At 47.9% G+C, this 19,466-nt stretch overlaps 1 protein-coding gene across 3 annotated transcripts in view; it reads left to right on the top strand.

Moving 5' to 3' along the window:
- LOC109894927 (methylcytosine dioxygenase tet3-like) overlaps nucleotides 1-19,466 on the top strand; it is a 78,811-nt gene that overhangs the window by 34,334 nt on the left and 25,011 nt on the right. For 2 of the 3 annotated variants that reach the window (XM_031829783.1, XM_031829784.1), the window contains exon 3: nucleotides 10,620-13,452. In XM_031829783.1, coding sequence (XP_031685643.1) covers nucleotides 10,620-13,452 — 2,833 coding nt within the window. Of the gene's footprint in view, nucleotides 1-4,467; nucleotides 4,950-10,619; nucleotides 13,453-19,466 lie in introns of those variants that run through there. The other variant, XM_031829785.1, reaches the window with a different exon arrangement.

Genomic DNA, 19,466 nt, shown 5'->3' with positions numbered 1-19,466 from the left:
ATTATACAGAGTGATGAGTGAATGGAACTCCCTTCCATCTTATATACAGTATTATACAGAGTGATGAGTGAATGGAACTCCCTTCCATCTTATATACAGTATTATACAGAGTGATGAGTGGATGGAACTCCCTTCCATCTTATATACAGTATTATACAGAGTGATGAGTGAATGGAACTCCCTTCCATCTTATATACAGTATTATACAGAGTGATGAGTGAATGGATCTCCCTTCCAGCTTAGTGAACAGCAAACCTGGTTTAAAAAACATAAATACAAAAATACATCACGGCACAACACCTCTCCCCCATGTGACCTACTTGTTGTGTATGTACTGACATGTGACCTACTTGGTGTGTGTATGTACTGACATGTGACCTACTTGGTGTGTGTATGTACTGACATGTGACCTACTTGGTGTGTGTATGTACTGACATGTGACCTACTTGTTGTGTATATGTACTGACATGTGACCTACTTGCTGTGTGTATGTACTGACATGTGACCTACTTTTTGTGTGTATGTACTGACATGTGACCTACTTGGTGTGTGTATGTACTGACATGCGACCAACTTGTTGTGTATATGTACTGACATGTGACCTACTTGCTGTGTGTATGTACTGACATGTGACCTACTTTTTGTGTGTATGTACTGACATGTGACCTACTTGGTGTGTGTATGTACTGACATGTGACCTACTTGGTGTGTGTATGTACTAACATGTGACCTACTTGGTGTGTGTATGTACTGACATGTGACCTACTTGGTGTGTGTATGTACTGACATGTGACCTACTTGGTGTGTGTATGTACTGACATGTGACCTACTTGGTGTGTGTATGTACTAACATGTGACCTACTTGGTGTGTGTATGTACTGACATGTGACCTACTTGGTGTGTGTATGTACTGACATGTGACCTACTTGGTGTGTGTATGTACTGACATGTGACCTACTTGCTGTGTGTATGTACTGACATGTGACCTCCTTGTTGTGTGTATGTACTGACATGTGACCTACTTGGTGTGTGTATGTACTGACATGTGACCTACTTGGTGTGTGTATGTACTGACATGTGACCTACTTGGTGTGTGTATGTACTGACATGTGACCTACTTGCTGTGTGTAACTGATAGATGCACACACACTACATGTTAATGTTTTTAAATTAATGTCAATTGTAAAGTATTTAGTATTTTTCTTTATGTGTCAGACCCCAGTAAGACTATCTGTCACCATTGGCTTCGACTAACGGGGATCCTAATAAATCCAAAATCATCTACACACAATACCCCATAAATCATCTACACACAATACCCCATAAATCATCTACACACAATACCTCATGATATTTCAACTGTGTTATTTACATTTCACTTGGTAAAGAGTGGATGTTAGTTTGTCCCCATCCGACACATAAAGGGCTGGTTTACTGGGCACCAGAAAGGGTACGAGGGTAAAATCGCTGGGGAAGCTGGAGGGGCGGAGTGTGTTACTTTATGGGAAGCCTGGCTTCCCTTGGCATGAATACGCACCAGTGCTGAACACAGATTAAGCCTAGTCTTGGATTAGAAACAAACTCAATGGAAATTCTAATCTGTGTCCAGAAAACAGCCCTTTATGGGTCCACAATACAGTCCGGACATGGCCGTCAACTGAAGTGACTCTGACGTTCTGAGGTGACTACCAGGGCCAACAGGGCTCATCAGGGAGGTGGCGGTCTTGCCATACTAGATAAGTAGGTCTGTTGTCTGAGGTATGATGGCTGCTGGTCTGCTCTTCCCTGGCGGTCTATCACAAAACAGTAGCACTAACCTAAAACTACCTCAGGGTTAGCGTAACAAACATTGATTATGTTTGCTTACTTTTTTTGGGAAAGAAATTAATTTAAAAAACAGTATAGTTCTGACAGGAGAATTGGAGTGTAGACTACTATTAGTAGATGCATCTGTTGTATATAGTGGCCAACTGGTTGCTTAAAAGCATCACGATTATTTAACCGAACTCCAACTGTCTATATGACATTGCGAGCTTTTTAGAAATAGGTTTGGCTAATCAAATTCATATTGTAAATTCATATTCATGTTGTATTCAAGTGTCAAATAATGGATCATTTCTGGTTCTAAAAACTGGCGAGTGGTACGCCGTGATACACAGTTTGCTTATTTTGTTGTTTTACATGCTCATCTGCTCACAACAAGAGAGTGTGTGTTATTCTAGAGAATGGAGAGGGTTAAGTTCGCTCTAAGCGCAAGAAATGCTGTGTCACTGTACTGGGGGAGAGAGCAAGCGTAGTCAGGAGGGTGGATGAATGAGTGTGTGTGATGGGGGAAGGGGAGGGGGGGGGGTCTACACACTGTCATATGACACATCCGCCCAGCCTGTGCGAGCGGGTGGGCAGGGTGGGAGCGAGGTTGTGAGATTCTGATGATGTAACAGCTATGTCATAACTACATGCTTTCACTAGCTCTCACGCCCACCTGCCCTCTCTCTCTCTCTCTCTCTCTCTCCCTCTCTCTCTCATTGGTGCTTCCTGGGCATGTGACATAACAAACTTCCCTTTACTAGGCACCGGCTTGGGTTGTGCCGTGTTTGTCTTTGGGTTGTGAGTGTGTGCCAGACAGCGCTGGTGGAGGACTGTGAACAACAGGGCCAGAGAGTAAAAGCCTCAAAGGGTTGGAGAGACACTGACTGCGATGAACCTGGAGCGAAGGAAAGCAAAGGAAGGGACGGAGACCGAACTAGTGAGAGAGAAAGTGGGAGCAAAAAAAGAGAGCGTGAAAGAGAGAGATCGAGGGAGAGGTTACTCAAGTTAATCCAGCAAGTGCGCAGCGCTCACATGCTCAGTGAGGGATAATATGAGAACGATACTGCGCAGGAGCCAACAAGGATCTCATCTGCATGGAGGAGAGAAGAGACGTCGGCCATGTTTTTTCCCCCTCTTCTGCCATAAATCCGATTCCAAACTTCTAGCAGTGCTGCTGAAGGAGAGAGTGACGACAGAGAGAAGAGAAGGTGCAGAGAAGGGCGGTCAGAGGGGTAGCATGAACAAGTGGAGCGAGCCAGCGACGATGGTGCTAAAGCTGAGCAATGGTGAGGGGATAACGTTGGAAAAACATTGGAGGGACCGAGTGAGACTGAAAGACCAACCCGGCCGACTGGAAGGAGAGGCAAAGCAGCCACGCCATGGAGAAGGAGACACGCCGGAATCGTTTCTGTCCTCTTAGGCTTTGTTGCAAATGATGTTGCTGTTTGTCGACGTCTCTAGTACCACCATGTCACTGTGGACGTTCTCTGTCAAGCGACAAGCCGCTCGATCTCTGTTCCCGCTTCCTTCTCGTATCCATGGTCTCCTCTCTTGCTAGAGCCGAAGTCACATGAATAAGGCAACTTACTAGGTTGTTATGTGTGTGTGTGAGTGTTGCATTTCTGTAGCTCAACATCTCTCCTTACTCTCCCCTCTATGTTCCTCTCCTCTCTACTGTCTCTCTAGCTTCCTGTATCCCTGTGGTTAGTATCTTACCCAACGGTTGTCGACCGCTGCTTGTACTGTTCCCCAGCCTCTAGTCCTCTAGTCTTTATCCCTCTCTCTCAATCACATTCAATCCTCCATTCTCTTCGTCTTTCACGTGTATGAATCAGGAAATGAAAGGCATTAGAAACGATTGAATGTAAAACGTATTGGCACCTTTTTAAAGTCATCTCAAGCCATCGCTATCCTCTGGTATTTAGGAGACTCGCTGTGCACTGTCTCGCCTTCACAAGTCCTAGACTGCTCCTCTTCCTCCGGTATTACCTCGCAATGAGCGACACATCAGCCGGCAGTGAAGGTAACAGACCTGTAGAGAAATAAATAGTTATTAACATAGTTGTGGTAAAAGGCAGAGAAACTAACAGAGAGATGGTCATCGGCTTTGTGGCGGCCAATGGACTATGACAGAAACAGACGTAAAGATGGAAGTACAGCTTGTCTCGCAGGAGAAAGACTAGTCTGAATTGATCAGATTCAAACCACCTACAGAGATTCTAGTTGTTTTTCTTTCATTTTTTCAATTTTCCTGTTAATGTTCAGAGAGGGCTGCTGAGATTGGCGTTTGCCTGCGTCTAGCGTCTTCCATCACCTCCGTGCTCAAAAACCGCTCCGCTCTCAGATATCCAAATTATTAGACGTTACTGGATGGACAAAAACATATAACATCATGTTTTATGAAACACACTGTTATGTATTCAAAGTGTTCGTTTTCAATAAGGGTTTGTGTGAGAGAGAGAGAGAGAGAGAGAGAGAGAGAGAGAGAGAGAGAGAGCATTGCCTGGTAACAGCTCTGCTGCAATGTGCTGCTGTTTCTAGGGCTGCCACTAGCCTCCAACACCCAGCTCTCTCTCTCTCTCTCTCTCTCTCTCTCTCTCTCTCTCTCTCTCTCTCTCTCTCTCTCTCTCTCTCTCTCTCTCTCTCTCTCTCTCTCTCTCCGCTAGCTGCACACTCCTCCATTCCCTCTTACGTGCCCACTGTGCCTCAGAAAATGGCCTCTCACTCTGCACACACAGAAGAGAGAGGGGGAGGAGAGGGAGAAAGAGACTGACTGAGCGAGAGGTAGAGAAGCGGAGGGAGAGAGAGAGGGGAAGGTGGGGGCTGCAAGGAGATCCAGACTGTGAGCGTAAGAGAAAGAAAAAGGAAGGAAGGAGCAGAGAGGGATAATGGGAGAGGAAAAGGCAGAGAACCGAAAGCGACGGCCGTAAGAAGAGACAGAGAGCGAGCGTGTTGGTTGGTTGGGGGAGGTGTGTGTGTGCGTGCGTGCGTGTCAGCTCTTATGAATGTGTGCCGCACTGACTATAAAAAAAGCCTCCGCCAGATTGCTAGTGGCTCCTAGCACCACTATTCTATGCTCCTCTTTACCTCTTCTCCCCTCTGTGTTTCTCCACTACGACTGTCAGGACGTCTAGACCCATGTAAGTACTGGAGCTGTCTGGGGCTCTTTGCTGCTTTTTTTCTCATGGTTCTTCTTTCTCGTTTTCTCTGTGAGAGACAAGGCAGGAAAGGCAGTGGAGGGGTTGGGGTGGGAGAAGGGAGGGAGGGAAGGAGTGAGAGAGTGGGGTAGGAGAATGAGGGAGGGAGTGGGGTTTGGGTTGGGTTGGGGGTGGGAGAAGGAAGGAGGGAGGGAGTGGGGGCGGGAGAATGAGGGAGGGAGTCGGGTTGGGGGTGGGAGAAGGAGGGAGGGAATGGGGGTGGGAGAATGAGGGAGGGAGTGGGGTTTTGGTTGGGGGTGGGAGAAGGAGGGAGGGAGTGGGGTTTTGGTTGGGGGTGGGAGAAGGAAGGAGGGAGTGGGGTTTTGGTTGGGGGTGGGAGAAGGAGGGAGGGAGTGGGGTTTGGGTTGGGGGTGGGAGAATGAGGGAGGGAGTGGGGTTTGGGTTGGGGGTGGGAGAAGGAGGGAGGGAGTGTGTCTAAATGTGTGGATTTATGTTCAGCTGTCTACTCCCAGGCTTTATGCCCACCTCCTCCCCTCCCTCCCTCATGTTTTGCTTTGTGCTGTCAACCTTGAGGGCATCTGTTTTGGTCTGATGGAGGTGGGGACGGACGTGTAGTGGTACAGTTGCATGTTGTTTGAAGGGACTAGTCTCAGTGACTATGGTGTCTAACAGGTTAGGCAGTCTCTTCTAGTTTGGCGTGTTGATGTTTTGGAATGGAAGCGCCGTGTGTGTGTGTGTGTGACTGAGTGTCCTGGCAGGAGAAAGTAGGGTGTGTGTGTGTGACTGAGTGTCCTGGCAGGAGAGAGTAGGGTGTGTGTGTGTGTGTGTGTGTGAATGAGTGTCCTGGCAGGAGAGGGTAGGGTGTGTGTGTGTGACTGAGTGTCCTGGCAGGAGAGAGTAGGGTGTGTGTGTGTGTGTTTGTGTGTGTGTGTGTGTGTGTGTGTGTGTGTGTGTGTGTGTGTGTGTGTGTGTGTGACTGAGTGTCCTAGCAGGAGAGAGTAGGGTGTGTGTGACTGAATGTCCTAGCAGGAGAGAGTAGGGTGTGTGTGTGTGACTGAGTTTCCTGGCAGGAGAGAGTAGGGTGTGTGTGACTGAATGTCCTAGCAGGAGAGAGTAGGGTGTGTGTGTGTGACTGAGTGTCCTGACAGGAGGGAGTAGGCTCTGGCACGCTGTAAATAGTTTTTCGAGCACATGGTCTGCACTGTCAGAAGCACCGTGGTAGGTACCTGCAGGTGTGAGCGTGCCACAGTGTGTATAGTGCAGTGTGTAGTACGGCGTGTATGAAGAGAGAGAAGGTATTCGTGACAGTCTCATTTGGCTAAATATACACTATATATACTAAAATATGTGGACACCACTTAAAATTTGTGGATTCGCCTATTTCAACCACACCCGTTGTTGCCTGGTGTATAAAATCACACAGCCTCCATAGACGAACATTGGCAGTATAAGGGCCTTACTGAAGAGCTCAGTGACTTTCAACATGGCACCGTCATAGGCTGCCAACTTTCCAAGAAGTCAGTTCGTCAAATTTCTGCCCTGTTAGAGCTGCCCTGTTAGAGCTGCCCTGTTAGAGCTGCCCTGTTAGAGCTGCCCTGTTAGAGCTGCCCTGTTAGAGCTGCCCTGTTAGAGCTGCCCTGTTAGAGCTGCCCAGGTCAATTGTAAGTGCTATTATTGTGAGGTGGAAACGTCTAGGAGCAACAACGGCTCAGCCGCGAAGTGATAGGCCACACAAGCTCACAGAGCGGGAACGCCAATTGCTGAAGCAAGTAGTGTGTAAAAAATTGTCTGTCCTCGGTTGCAATACTCACTACCAACACTCACTGGAAGCAACGTCGGCACAATAACTGTTCGCCAGAAGCTTCATGAAATGGGTTTCCATGGCAGAGCAGCCGCCAAGCCTAAGATCACCATGTGCAATGCCAAGTGTCAGCTGGAGTGGTGTAAAGCTCGCCACCATTGGAGCAGTGGAAACACATTTTCTGAAGTGAGGAATCATGCTTCAGCATCTGGCAGTTCGACGGACGAATCTGAGTTTGGCGGATGCCAGGAGAACGCTACATGCCTGAATTCATAGTGTCAACTGTAAAATTTGGTGGAGGAGTAATAATGGTCTGGGGCTGTTTTTCATGGTTCGGGCTAGGCCCCTTAGTTCCAGTGAAGGGAAATCTTAACGCTACAGCATTCTAGACGATTCGGGGAAGGCCCTTTCCTGTTTCAGCATGACAACGCCCCCGTGCACAAAGCGAGGTCCATACAGAAATTATTTGTCAACATTGGTGTGGAAGAACTTGACTGGCCTGCACAGAGCCCTGACCTCAACCCCATCAAACACCTTTGGGATGAATTGGAATGCCGACTGCGAGCCAGGCCTAATCACCCAACATCAATGCCCGACCTCACTAATGCTCTTGTGGCTGAATGGAAGCAAGTCCCTGCAGCAATGTTCCAACATCTAGTGAGTGGAAAGCCTTGCCAGAAGAGTGGAGGCTGTTGTAGCAGCAAAGAGGGGAGCAACTCCAAATTAATGATTTTGGAATGAGATGTTCAATGAGCAGGTGTCCACATACCTTTGGTCATGTATCTCGAAAGTCCCAGTTAACCGGTTATGAGAACTGTCATTATGGTCGTGTTATTGTTTGCACAGTAGATCCCTGTAAGTCTCAGTTTGAGATGTACAAAGCAACGATACAATTGTTATTGTATGTGTTTAAGAGTGAAAAAGAGTATCAGTGTATCAACTGTATGAAAAGAGGAAAAGAGAGCAGCAATGTGACTGACTGTGGGTTGTTGGGTTGTGCATTTTAGTGACCGCTGATTCAACAGACAAGTTATCCAAACTCCAGTTACTCACAACCCCATCTCAGTTCAGTCTGCGGTAGGGTAACTTGGGGCCTCTCACTTATCGTAGGCCGGCTGTCCTCCCCCCACCCCTCCAGGGACCCCCACCAGACACCCGGAACAAAAGGTGAATTATAAGGGCCTGAGCAAGCGGCCCATCCAATAAGACACTTCAAAAGGCCCATTTAAATATATTCAAACCACGGGAAAAGCAGGATGTCTTTCTACTTCAGCTGTTAACCAACTATATGAACTACAAACGAGAGCTGTGTCCTCACTGTGAACATACTGTAGATATGATCAAGTCTGCATTGTAAACCAACTAGCATTGTGCACAGACCTGTTGGGTCATAACTCAAACAATAATCCAGTCTAGTTCCTCTCTTCTAGACATGTTTAATGGTGTAGCCTACCTTTATGTCTACCTGTATATGTGTGTACAGTAAACTGTGAATGTTTGTGTGTATGTGTGTGTGTGTACAGCATACTGTATGTGTGTGAGGTGGACATTATTATGTGTGTAATCCTTCTAGAGCTCTGTCTGTCTGAGCTCACAATGCTTCAGGCTTTATTAATATCTGTCTGTCTGAACAATAGGGCAGGACTTACCTGCTGTAGCCTCCCTGCTCTGGCAGGTCCATTAGATAGTGCCATGTTGAATACTTCCTTATTTAGTTTAGGCTTTTGTAAAAACTTCTAGAATAAGACTTGAAAATGTTCAGAGGCAAATAAAAATATTAAATGTATTATTTGGTTATTGTGATATTTAGTGTGACATAGTGTGTGTGTCTCTGTGTAGTTGTTCAACATACAGTACCAGTCAAATGTTTGGACACACCTACTCATTCAAGGGTTTTTCTTTATTTTTACTATTTTCTACATTGTAGAATAATAGTGAAGACATCAAAACTATTAAATAACACATATGGAATCATGTAGTAACCATACAATTGTTAAACAAATTATATATTTGAGGTTCTACAAAGTAGCCACCCTTTGCGTTGATGACAGCTTTGCACACTTGGCATTCTCTCATTGCCAAAATCCCAAATTATCCCTTTAACTGAGCTTGAAACAGTGCAGATACACGATTCAAGCAGAGATCTGTTGCATTTTTTAAAGTCAGTGTTATGTTGAGAGGGCTGCACTGAGTATACCAAACATTAGGAATACCTTCCTAATATTGAGTTTCACCCCCCCTTTGCCCTCAGAACAACCTGTATATGTCGGGGCATGGACTCTACTAGGTGTTGAAAGCGTTCCACAAAGATGCTGGCCCATGTTGACTCCAATGTTTTCCACGATTGTGTCAAGTTGACTGGATGTCCTTTGGGTGGTGGAACATTCTTGATACACACGGGAAACTGTTGAGCATGAAAAACCCAGCAGCAATGCAGTTCTTTACACAAACCAGTGCGCCTGGCTCCTACTACCATACCCTGTTCAAAGGCACTTATATTATTTGTCTTGCCCATTCACCCTCTGAATGGCACACATACACAATCCATGTCTCAATTGTCTGAAGACTTAAAAATCCTTCTTTCACCTGTCTCCTCCCCTTCATCTATACTGATTTGAAGTGATATCAATAAGGGATCATAGTTTTCACCTGGATTCCCCTAGTCTGTCTATGTCACGGAAAGAGCAGGTGTCCTTAATGTTTTATACACTCAGTGTAGAGTGTTTTGACAACAGCACTGCTTTGGTTGCACTGTCAAAATGTCACTTTTAGTTTTTCCCTCCAAAATCATCAGCCAGGCCAGATCCTCTCCATAGTGTTTCAGCCTCCCTTCTGCAGGTCTAGTAAACAGTGATGTCATCACAGCTAATCTATTGGATGAGCAGCTACAACCCCCAGATGAGATCATCAGCGCTATGCTCTATCTCTAATGGACGCTAATCGAAGGCTGTAGCTACTATCATCTTATTAAGCACACTTGTGAAAGGGCATGAAGAACGTAACCATATACTAACAATAGCTACTCTTTGCTACATCTTTGCTCTCTCGATCCTTCACACATTTGTATTGCATTTGTTGAGGCATCATGCATTGATTGTGTTTAGTCTTACATCATGGTGATATGACATACAGGTGTTGAATGCTGCAGTCTTGTAGAGATACAGTAGATAGTCCCTTGTCATAAAGGCCTGAGGGGGGAGAGGTTCAGGACCAAAGGATCAGAAACCAGGAATCCTGCTTGGCTAACCTGATTCAGACAACACTGTTCATTTGGCCAATATAGTAGACAGTCGTTCACAACACAGAGAGCTAATTGACATTTATAGACTGGTAATATACAGTATGTTGACATTCAAACGGAGAAGTTGAGTTGCAAGTTTATTACCAGTAATTATAGAAGTGAATGGTAGAATACAATGGATGCTGTAGTTCACCTCATTCTCCTTCGCCTTTCACTTGTTCTTCCTCATATAGAATATATGTTGAGATAATGGCCCTGAATTGTGTGTGTTTGAGTACTTTTTCAATGATCCTTTGTGTCTTTGGGAGGGGTCTGGGGTCTGACTACTGTAGTAGTGTGCATATTACTGTGATGTGACTTTAACACTCAGAGAGAGATTTTTAGCCAGTGCCCTATCATAATCATTATTATTTGTCTGTTCTCTGTGAATGATTTGTTTGAGTATAATGTTATATTAAGATGATCAACTGAAGAAACTAGTTGTAAACATGTTTAAACTATATTATTTTGTATATTGATTGCTATTGTTTATTCCATGTTGATGCATAGTTCCTATTTAGTTTTTCTGGTTCCTTGTCCCTAACCTGTGTCCTCTCACTCTCTCACTCAGACTGTTTCGGACGCTCGTTCAGTGGATGGCCCCAGAAGAGGAGGCCAGATGGAAACTGGGACACATGACCGCCTCGAGGAAGGCGGTTTGCCTAGCCTGGAACCGACCAATGGGGTGAGCCGGCATCCCAGGGACACCCATGAGGAGGGTGGAGCTGGCCTGGAGCCCCAGAGGGAGCCCCAGCGGTCAAGGAGTGTTTCCCCAGGACAGGACACCCAACCCCATCAGCAGCAGCACTGCAATGGCTGGAGCAGTAGTGGTAGGACTCCTGGGAAGCCTGTCCATGAGGCAGACATGGAGGTTGCACGCAACCTGGTAGCCTTCTCAGCCAGCGTGAGTGTTGGCTCCCTGCCCCCCTCAGGTCACCTTGAGCCCCAGTCCCACGCCATCCAGCTGTATGAGAAGTTCAACCAGGAGATGGGCACTGGCGAGGGGGCCGCGGCTCAAGACAGACTCCAAGCCCCAGAAGGGGAAAACCAGGCTAGCCCCCCAGAGGACCTGAACACCCTGCAGAATGCCCTGAGCCAGGCGCGCCACGGCCACAAGCCCCCCAACTGTGACTGTGATGGGCCAGACTGCCCGGACTACCTGGAGTGGCTGGAGAAGAGGATCAAACAGACATGGGCAGGGGAGGAGCGGGACAACAACACGCCCTGCTCCAAGATGACCACTGACACACCGCCTCATCAACAGCCCCCCCACCCCCAACCCCATGTCAATGGAGGTAACCCTCCCTCCGGTCCACCACTACACCCACATCAACAGGGCCAACACCCAGCCCCTATCCCCTGCTCCCCTCAGGTCCTCTTCATCGCCAAGGAGAAGAACGTCAGTCTGCAGACGGCTATTGCCATCGAGGCCCTGACCCAGCTGTCTGCCACTGTCCCCCAGACCGTGGTCCCTCCTGCCCAGGCCTCCTCCACCAACCAACCTCAACACCCCCCTCTACACCTCCAGTACGGCACCCGCCTGAACCCCTCCTCTTCCAAACCCATCTCCTCTTTGTCCTCCTCGCGTTCACAATCCGTCCCTCCTGGACTATACCCCCAGCCCCAGCAGAGCCCTGTGTTGCAGGAGCAGCAGCACAGACCCCAGTTCCATGGTCATCCGGCCCACGCCTCCAATCTCCCGTCCTCCACTTCACCCTTCCCCCGGCAGCCCCAGGCAGGCAGCCTCCTGCCTCGCCACCAGCAGTGGCAGCAGGGCCCTGGGGGATCCCAAGAGCAGAGGAACCAGTGGATGAACTCAGATTCCCAGCAGCCTCGCTTCGCCCCTCCATCCGGTGGCCACAGCACTGGCGACCCCATGTCTGAGCTCAAACAGCTACTGGGGGACTCCAGCGGAAAGTACATAAGCGGCCCCTTCAAGTTGCCCGTCCCACACCACCACATCAAGCAGGAACCAGGGATGCCTCGGGTCAAGCAGGAGGTAGACTCCGGGGAGTACCAGAGCTCTGCCTGCTCCTCCATGGGGGGCTGCTACAGCTTGATGAATGGCCAGCAACAGCCTAGGTACCCTGGTCCTCCTCTCTCCCCGGGCAGCGCAGCCATCCGCCACTCCACCCAGACAGCTCTGCAGCAGCACCTTCACCACAAGAGGAACCTCTTCTCCAACTCTCCCGGCCTCCCAGGCCTCTGCCCACTGCGTCCTGCCAAGGCCTGCCAGAACCTCCGCAAGTGGTGGCCCCAACAGATGGGCCCAGAGGGCCACCCCGTCACCGTGGCCATCAAGCAGGAGACCAAGAGGAGGAAGAGCACAGCGGGGACATCTCCGCTCCTCAAGCAGCACGCAGGGGGTGGGATGCTGCTCCAGCCAGGCCCCAAACCCAAGACTATAGTCATCAAGAAGACCAAGCAGAAGGTCTCCCTGCCAACCTTCCTGCCTCACAGACAGATCTCCATACAGAAACCGTCTCCCCTCACCATTACCGGAGCCCTGCCTCTGGCCAGCGCCCACCCAGGTTCTCTCCCTCTCCCTACCTTCCCCCTCCTCAGTAACCCCACTCAGGCTGCCGCAGGCCTCCCTGCCCCAGCCCAATCTCAGGTATCCATTTTAAACTCTTCTATTGCACCCTCTGTCGCTGCTTCTGCCTTGTCTGTAAACACTCCAGACGTCTCAACCCCTCAGCCTCTCCCTGTAGCCCTGGACATCCCAGCAAGCTCAGCGGAGGCCAGCGCCACACAGACCTCCACCACCTCTCAGTCCATACCAGGCCTCAGTTCCCTGGACCCCAAGTTCGAGGAGCTGATCTGCCAGTTTGAGGCAGAGTTCGGGGACAGTTCATCCTTGGCCCCAGAGCCCTGCCCTTCACAGATCCAGAGCCAGCTCCAGGACCAAGCCCCCTCAGCCTCAGCTCAGCCCGTGGAGACAGAGTCTCAGCCCAAAGTTAACTCAGGACAAGCCTGGCCCCCATCACCATCCAGCGCTACCATCACTCAGTCCTCCAGCGCTGCTCCATTAGCTCCTACCACAGCCCCACCTGCAGACAAGGAGGAGTCAGGGAGTATGAGTAAAGTAGCCTCCAACACACAGCCCTTCACTAAGAGCCCCATGGAGGAGCAGCGGGAGGCAACCAAGCTGCCTCTCTCCCCGTCCCAGCTGCCCAAACGCATGAAGATTGAGACCAATGGGAACGTAGCTGTCCTCTCCACCACTGGATTATTCTCTGATGGGGGCGAGGACGACACCCCCACTAAAGATGGATTCCCCCTTAACCCCTCCCTGAAAGGCTTCCTTGAGTCTCCACTACGCTACCTGGACACGCCCACTAAGAGCCTGCTAGACATGCCCGTCAAGGACCTCCAGGCTGAGTTCCCCACCTGCAACTGTGTCGGTGAGTGGTGTGTGTCTGTGTTTGTATTGAACCGTAGCTACATTTAGACCACTGTTGGCCCCGCAGAGTTAAACATGGCTGTACACTCCCAGTGAGTGGGCTTGGGCTGCACACAAATGTTGTTGGTATATTTGGTATATAATTAAAGTATATAGTATATAGTATAGAAACACAAAAATACAAAACCAATAACTAGCCTACAGACTTTTCTGCACTTGTTATGTCTAGATGTCTTAGGCCTAGATACATGGTCTTCATGTGTGTATTAATGTGAGAAATCAGCATTTTACGACGGTGTTAGATGCCCAGGGAGAGAGCAACCTTACCTTGGTCCAGGTCCTGCTCTCTCTATCTTGACCTCTTGGTCTGTCAATCCCATGTTGATTATTGTTGGTTCAGATGGTGACAAAAATGAACATACAAAATGGAAAACTACAAACAGGCATGCCCAAACTAAAGATTCAAAACAAACGAAAGGCCTCATGGCAACCAAAACCAGCAGCCTCACGGCTCTCCAAGCTGGCACTCTGACTGAGGACCTTAACCCTTAGCCTACCGCCGCGTCCCCCGTTGAAATCTAATTAACATAACAAAAAAAATCCCCATCAAATTCTGTCTGTTTAAACTAGAGATATCTGGTATATTTTTTTGCATGGGTCACGTCTGAAACCGCGATCTGCGGTGAAAGGTGAAATCGTCTATAGCGTCCGAACGGTTTGGCCTACACTAATATGACCCCTCTGGAAAGTTGAGACTCTCATGAACATGATGGAGTTCTCTGTTTTGCTCTAGGATGCCCACAAGATTCTACCTAAGGTCCCCGGTACCAGTTTTAAATAATTTATTGAAGTATACTACATGACCAAAAGTATGTGGACACCTGCTCGTTGAACATCTCATTCCAAAATCATGGGCATTAATATGGAGTTGGTCCCCCTTTGCTGCTATAATTGCCTCCACTCTTCTGGGCAAGGCTTGGCACTAGATGTTGGAACATTGCTGCGGGGACTTGCTTCTATTCAGCAACAAGCATTAGTGAGGTTGGACACTGATGTTGAGCGATTAGGCCTGGCTCGCAGTCAACATTACAATTCATCCCAAAGATGTTCGATGGGGTTGAGGTCAGGGCCCTGTGCAAGCCAGTCAATTTCTTCCACACCGATCTCAAAAAGACATTTCTGTATGGATCTTGTTTTGTGTACAGGGGTTTTGTCATGCTGAAACAGGGAAGGGCATTCCCCAAACTGTTGCCACAAAGTTGGAAGCACAGAATGGTCTAGAATGTCATTGTATGCTGTAGCGTTAAGATTTCTCTTCACTGGAACTAAGGGAAAACAGCCGCAGACCATTATTCCTCCTTCACCAAATTTTACAGTTGGCACAATGCATTGGGGCAGGTAGTGTTCTCCTGGCATCCGTCAAACCCAAATTTGTCCGTCAGACTGCCAGATGGTGAAGTGTGATTCACCACTCAAGAGAACGCGTTTCCACTGCTCCAGAGTCCAATGGCGGTGAGCTTTACACCACATCAGCTGACGCTTGGTTTGCGTATGGTAATCCTAGGCTTGTGTACGGCTGCTCTGCCATGGAAACCCATTTCATGAAGCATCCAACAAACCGTTATTGTGCTGACGTTGCTTCCAGAGGCAGTTTGGAACTCAGTAGTAAGTGTTGTAACCGATGACAGATGCTACACGTTTCAGCACTCGGCCGTCCCGTTCTGTGAGCCTGTGTTGGCTACCAATTTGCCTTTGTTGTTCCTAGATGTTTCCACGTTACAATAACAGGACTTAAAGTTGACCAGGGCAGCTCTAGCAGGGCAGAAATTTGACGAACTGACTTGTTGCAAAGGTGGCAGCCTATGATGGTACCACGTTGAAAGTCACTGAGCTAAGGCCATTCTACTGCCAATGTTTGTCTATGGAAATTGCATGGCTTTGTGCTCAATTTTATACACCTGTCAGAAACGGGTGTGACTGAAATAGCCAAATCTCATTTGAAGGGGTGTCCATATAATTTTGTATATACAGTACTAGTCAAAAGTTTGCACACACCTACTCATTCAAGGGTTCTTCTTTATTTTTGTATGTGTTCTACATTGTATAGTAATAGTGAAGACATCAAAACTATGAACTAACACATGGAATGATATAGTAACCAAAAATATATTTTAGATTCTTCAAAGTAGCCACGCTTTGCCTTGATGACAGCTTGGCACACACTTGGCATTCTCTCAACCAGCTTCACCTGGAATGCTTTTCCAACAGTCTGGAAGGAGTTCCCACATATGCTGAGCACTTCAATCTGCGGTCCAACTCATCCTAAACCATCTCAATTGGGTTGAGGTTAAATCACTCTCCTTCTTGGTCAAATAGCCTGTACACAGCCTGGATGTGTGTTGGTTCATTGTCCTGTTGAAAAACAAATGATTGTCCCTCTAAGCGCATTCCACATGTCTAATGTTCATTACTCGTGTTTCTTGGCCCAAGCAAGTCTCTTCTTATTATTGATGTCCTTTAGTAGTGGTTTATTTGTAGCAATGAAGGCCTGATTCACGCAGTCTCCTCTGAACAGTTCATGTTGAGATGTGTCTGTTACTTGAACTCTATGAAGCATTTATTTGTGCTGCAATTTCTGAGGCTGGTAACTCTGATGAACAAACTTTCTCTTTGCTTATTTGAGCTGTTCTTGCCATAATATGAACTTGGTCTTTTACCAAATATGTATATCTTCTGTATACCACCCCTAGCTCTTCACAACACAAGTGATTGGCTCAAACGCATTAAGAAGGAAAGAAATTCCACAAACTAACTCTTAACGAGGCACACCTGTTAAGTGAAATGCATTCCAGGTGACTACCACATGAAGCTGGTTGAGAGAATACCAAGAGTGCAAAGCTGTCATGAACGCAAAGGATGGCTACTTTGAAGAATCTGAAATCTAAAATATATCATGATTTGTTTAACACTTTTGTGGTTACTACATGATTCCATATATTATTTCATAGTTTTGATGTCTTCACTGTTATTCTACAATGTAGAAAATAGTAAAAACAAAGAAAAACCCTGGAATGAGTAGGTGTCCAAACTTCTCACTAGTTTGGACACATCTATGTATACAGTACCAGTGCCTAAAATAAAGGGATAATTACATACAGAATAAACTTCCTTTAGATTTTTGGGAGACTATATGTTGTAGTGAATCTGTTATTCAATGTGTTTCTATTGGTTAATAGCAGTAATGCCAATGTGATCCTTGGTATCTTAATGTTTAATCAAATAGCTAAATGATCCTTTGTATGACCATCTTAAAACATTTCCATATGTTAGCTTAGACCCTCCTTCGGCTTAGACTCTGGAGGGTTCATTGGCAGAACCTGATGTGCTTATCAAACCTTGGCTCAGCACCTAGACCCGGTTGCTGCCACCTAGGGGATGAAGTGTGGAAGTGTATCCTATGATCGCATACATTTCATGTTAATTGAAGACATTTCACATACTGTACAGCAGAGGCTGAGGCTATACAGCAGCCGTTGTACACTCTTAGAAAAAGGTACTCTCTATAACCGAAAAGGGTTATTCAGCTGGAGAACCCTTTTTGGTTCCAGGTAGAACCCGATTCAGTTCCATGTAGAATCATTTGAACAGAGGGTTCTACATGGAACTCAAAAGGGTTGTAGCTGGAACCTAAGAGGGTTCTCCTGTGGGAACCATTTTTTCTTGGTGTATAAATCAGGTGGTCCAATCACTTCTTCTCCAGCTCTTCTTGCTGGACATCTAATGAGTGTGTCTGAGAATGTGTGTTGCTAGCCAGCCAGGGTGGGTGTGTGTATGTTGCTGGGATGTGCGTCCCGAGCCACTACTCTCCAGTAAGCTACAGTGCAATGTGCATAGAGAGACAGCGGTAACAATAGGGCAGCCATTGTGTACATTGTGTGGGGTGGCTGTGTGGATCTGGCTGGCAGACAGCACAGAGCAGACATTCTGTCTAGGCTACATGTCTGACAGAGTGGGACACAGTCTCTTTGGCTTCGTCCCAAATGGCACCCTATTTCCTATTTAGTGCACTGGTCAAAATTAGGCCACATACAGAGACTAGCTTGACATATACAGTAAGTACTGTGGTAGATATACTGTAGACCTGGATAGTAGTTTATGTAGTCTACAGCAGTGTATGTTTATATATTGTAGTCCTGTAAGTCACTACTGTCAAAGTTTTCTAGTGTTCCGTGTCAGTTGTCTAAATGGTCTGATAGTGTGTTAATTTAACATTTTTAAGTGTTCAGCAGTGGTAAGCAGAGCCAGTGTTTCTCTAAACAGTTTAGTGTGCTCGGCGCAGTGAGGAAGAGAGAGGGGAAGAGGGAGACAGAATTAATCAAAGCGAGAGCATGGCATGAGAAGTTCTCTTGGTGGCTACTCCCCCACCCAGTTTGATCACACCTCTTCAAACTGTCCTGCAGATGAGGATAGTCACCCCCCCCCCCCCCCCCCCCCCCGTGCTGAACACAGCCAGGTCCACAACTATACTGCTCCTCCATCATTGAGAGGGATACATTCACTGAGCTGGAGAGAGACATGGTGGAGCTCAGAGAGCTGGAGAGAGACATGGTGGAGCTCAGAGAGCTGGAGAGAGACATGGTGGAGCTCAGAGAGCTGGAGAGAGACATGGTGGAGCTCAGAGAGCTGGAGAGAGACATGGTGGAGCTCAGAGAGCTGGAGAGACATAGTGGAGCTCAGAGAGCTGGAGAGAGACATGGTGGAGCTCAGAGAGCTGGAGAGAGACATGGTGGAGCTCAGAGAGCTGTAGAGAGACATGGTGGAGCTCAGAGAGCTGGAGAGAGACATGGTGGAGCTCAGAGAGCTGGAGAGAGACATGGTGGAGCTCAGAGAGCTGGAGAGAGACATGGTGGAGCTCAGAGAGGTAGTCCACACAGTCTAGGCAGCACAGACACACACGCCGGATGAGCATCCCCCCGGAACACACAGCCAGGCTAGCAGCACTGCAGGAGGAGGTGAGAAAGCTGAGGTGCGACAAATAACCACTCATTAGAGAGCTAGCCACCCCCCTAGAGAAGCCAACAGAACAGCCCACTTCAGACCTCAACCACAGCCTTAACACCACAACAGGACAGACAAGGAAGGATCCACCAACTCAGCAGCCTCCCCCCACTGGCATCCCTCTGTCAGCCCACTGGATAGCTCTCCTGACAACACCCCCACACCCACTGAGGACACACAAAAAACTGAGATTATACTCCTAATTGACTCAAATGAGAAATATGTTTATGAGAGGAAACTTTTTCCAAAACACCAAGTGGCTAAACTCTGGTGTTCGAACACCCGGCGTCCCCTGGAGCTGCTGTCAGAGGACCGACTAGGTGCCCCCAGCCACATTATAATACACACAGGCACAAATGACCTGAGAGCCCAGCAGGAAAGTGTGGCCACAGCACTCAAGGGAGTGATTGAAAAAGCCTCTTCCACTTTCCCCCCCATGCACAAGTGGTTATCTCCACCCTGTTACCACAAAAATACTTTCACTCTGCCACTATGCAGCGGGTGAATGCAAGCATTTCCTGGGACTGTGCCTCAAAACCAAATGTTTACCTGACCAATCACTCCTCCAGCCTTTATGACCAGGTCCACCTCTACATGGCAGCAGTCCCCACCTTTGCCAGGACCCTGAAGGATGTCACCATCAACCCCAGCCCCAGCACGTCATATAGGAGCAGCAGAGAAACGGACACCCCGCCAGACCAGCCAGACACTCTCCCAGAACTGCGTGATGGAGGATCTGCACCAACAGGATCCACACCAAGAGGACCTACACCCAGACCACAGCACCACCAGCTACATCCCCACCCCAACCAGTTGACCCCTCCCCAAACAAACCCTAGCAACACCTTATATAGGCCCTCTAGATCAGTCTTATGCCCCTTCTGCCCCTGCAGCAAGGACCTCAACATAAAAGTTACACATATGCCCAGGCTGTGAGCAGAGCAACAGGCCCAACCC

This window comes from Oncorhynchus kisutch, linkage group LG8 (assembly GCF_002021735.2).
Source record: "Oncorhynchus kisutch isolate 150728-3 linkage group LG8, Okis_V2, whole genome shotgun sequence".
Lineage (NCBI taxonomy): Eukaryota > Metazoa > Chordata > Actinopteri > Salmoniformes > Salmonidae > Oncorhynchus > Oncorhynchus kisutch.
This window is presented reverse-complemented; position numbering and strand designations above follow the sequence as displayed.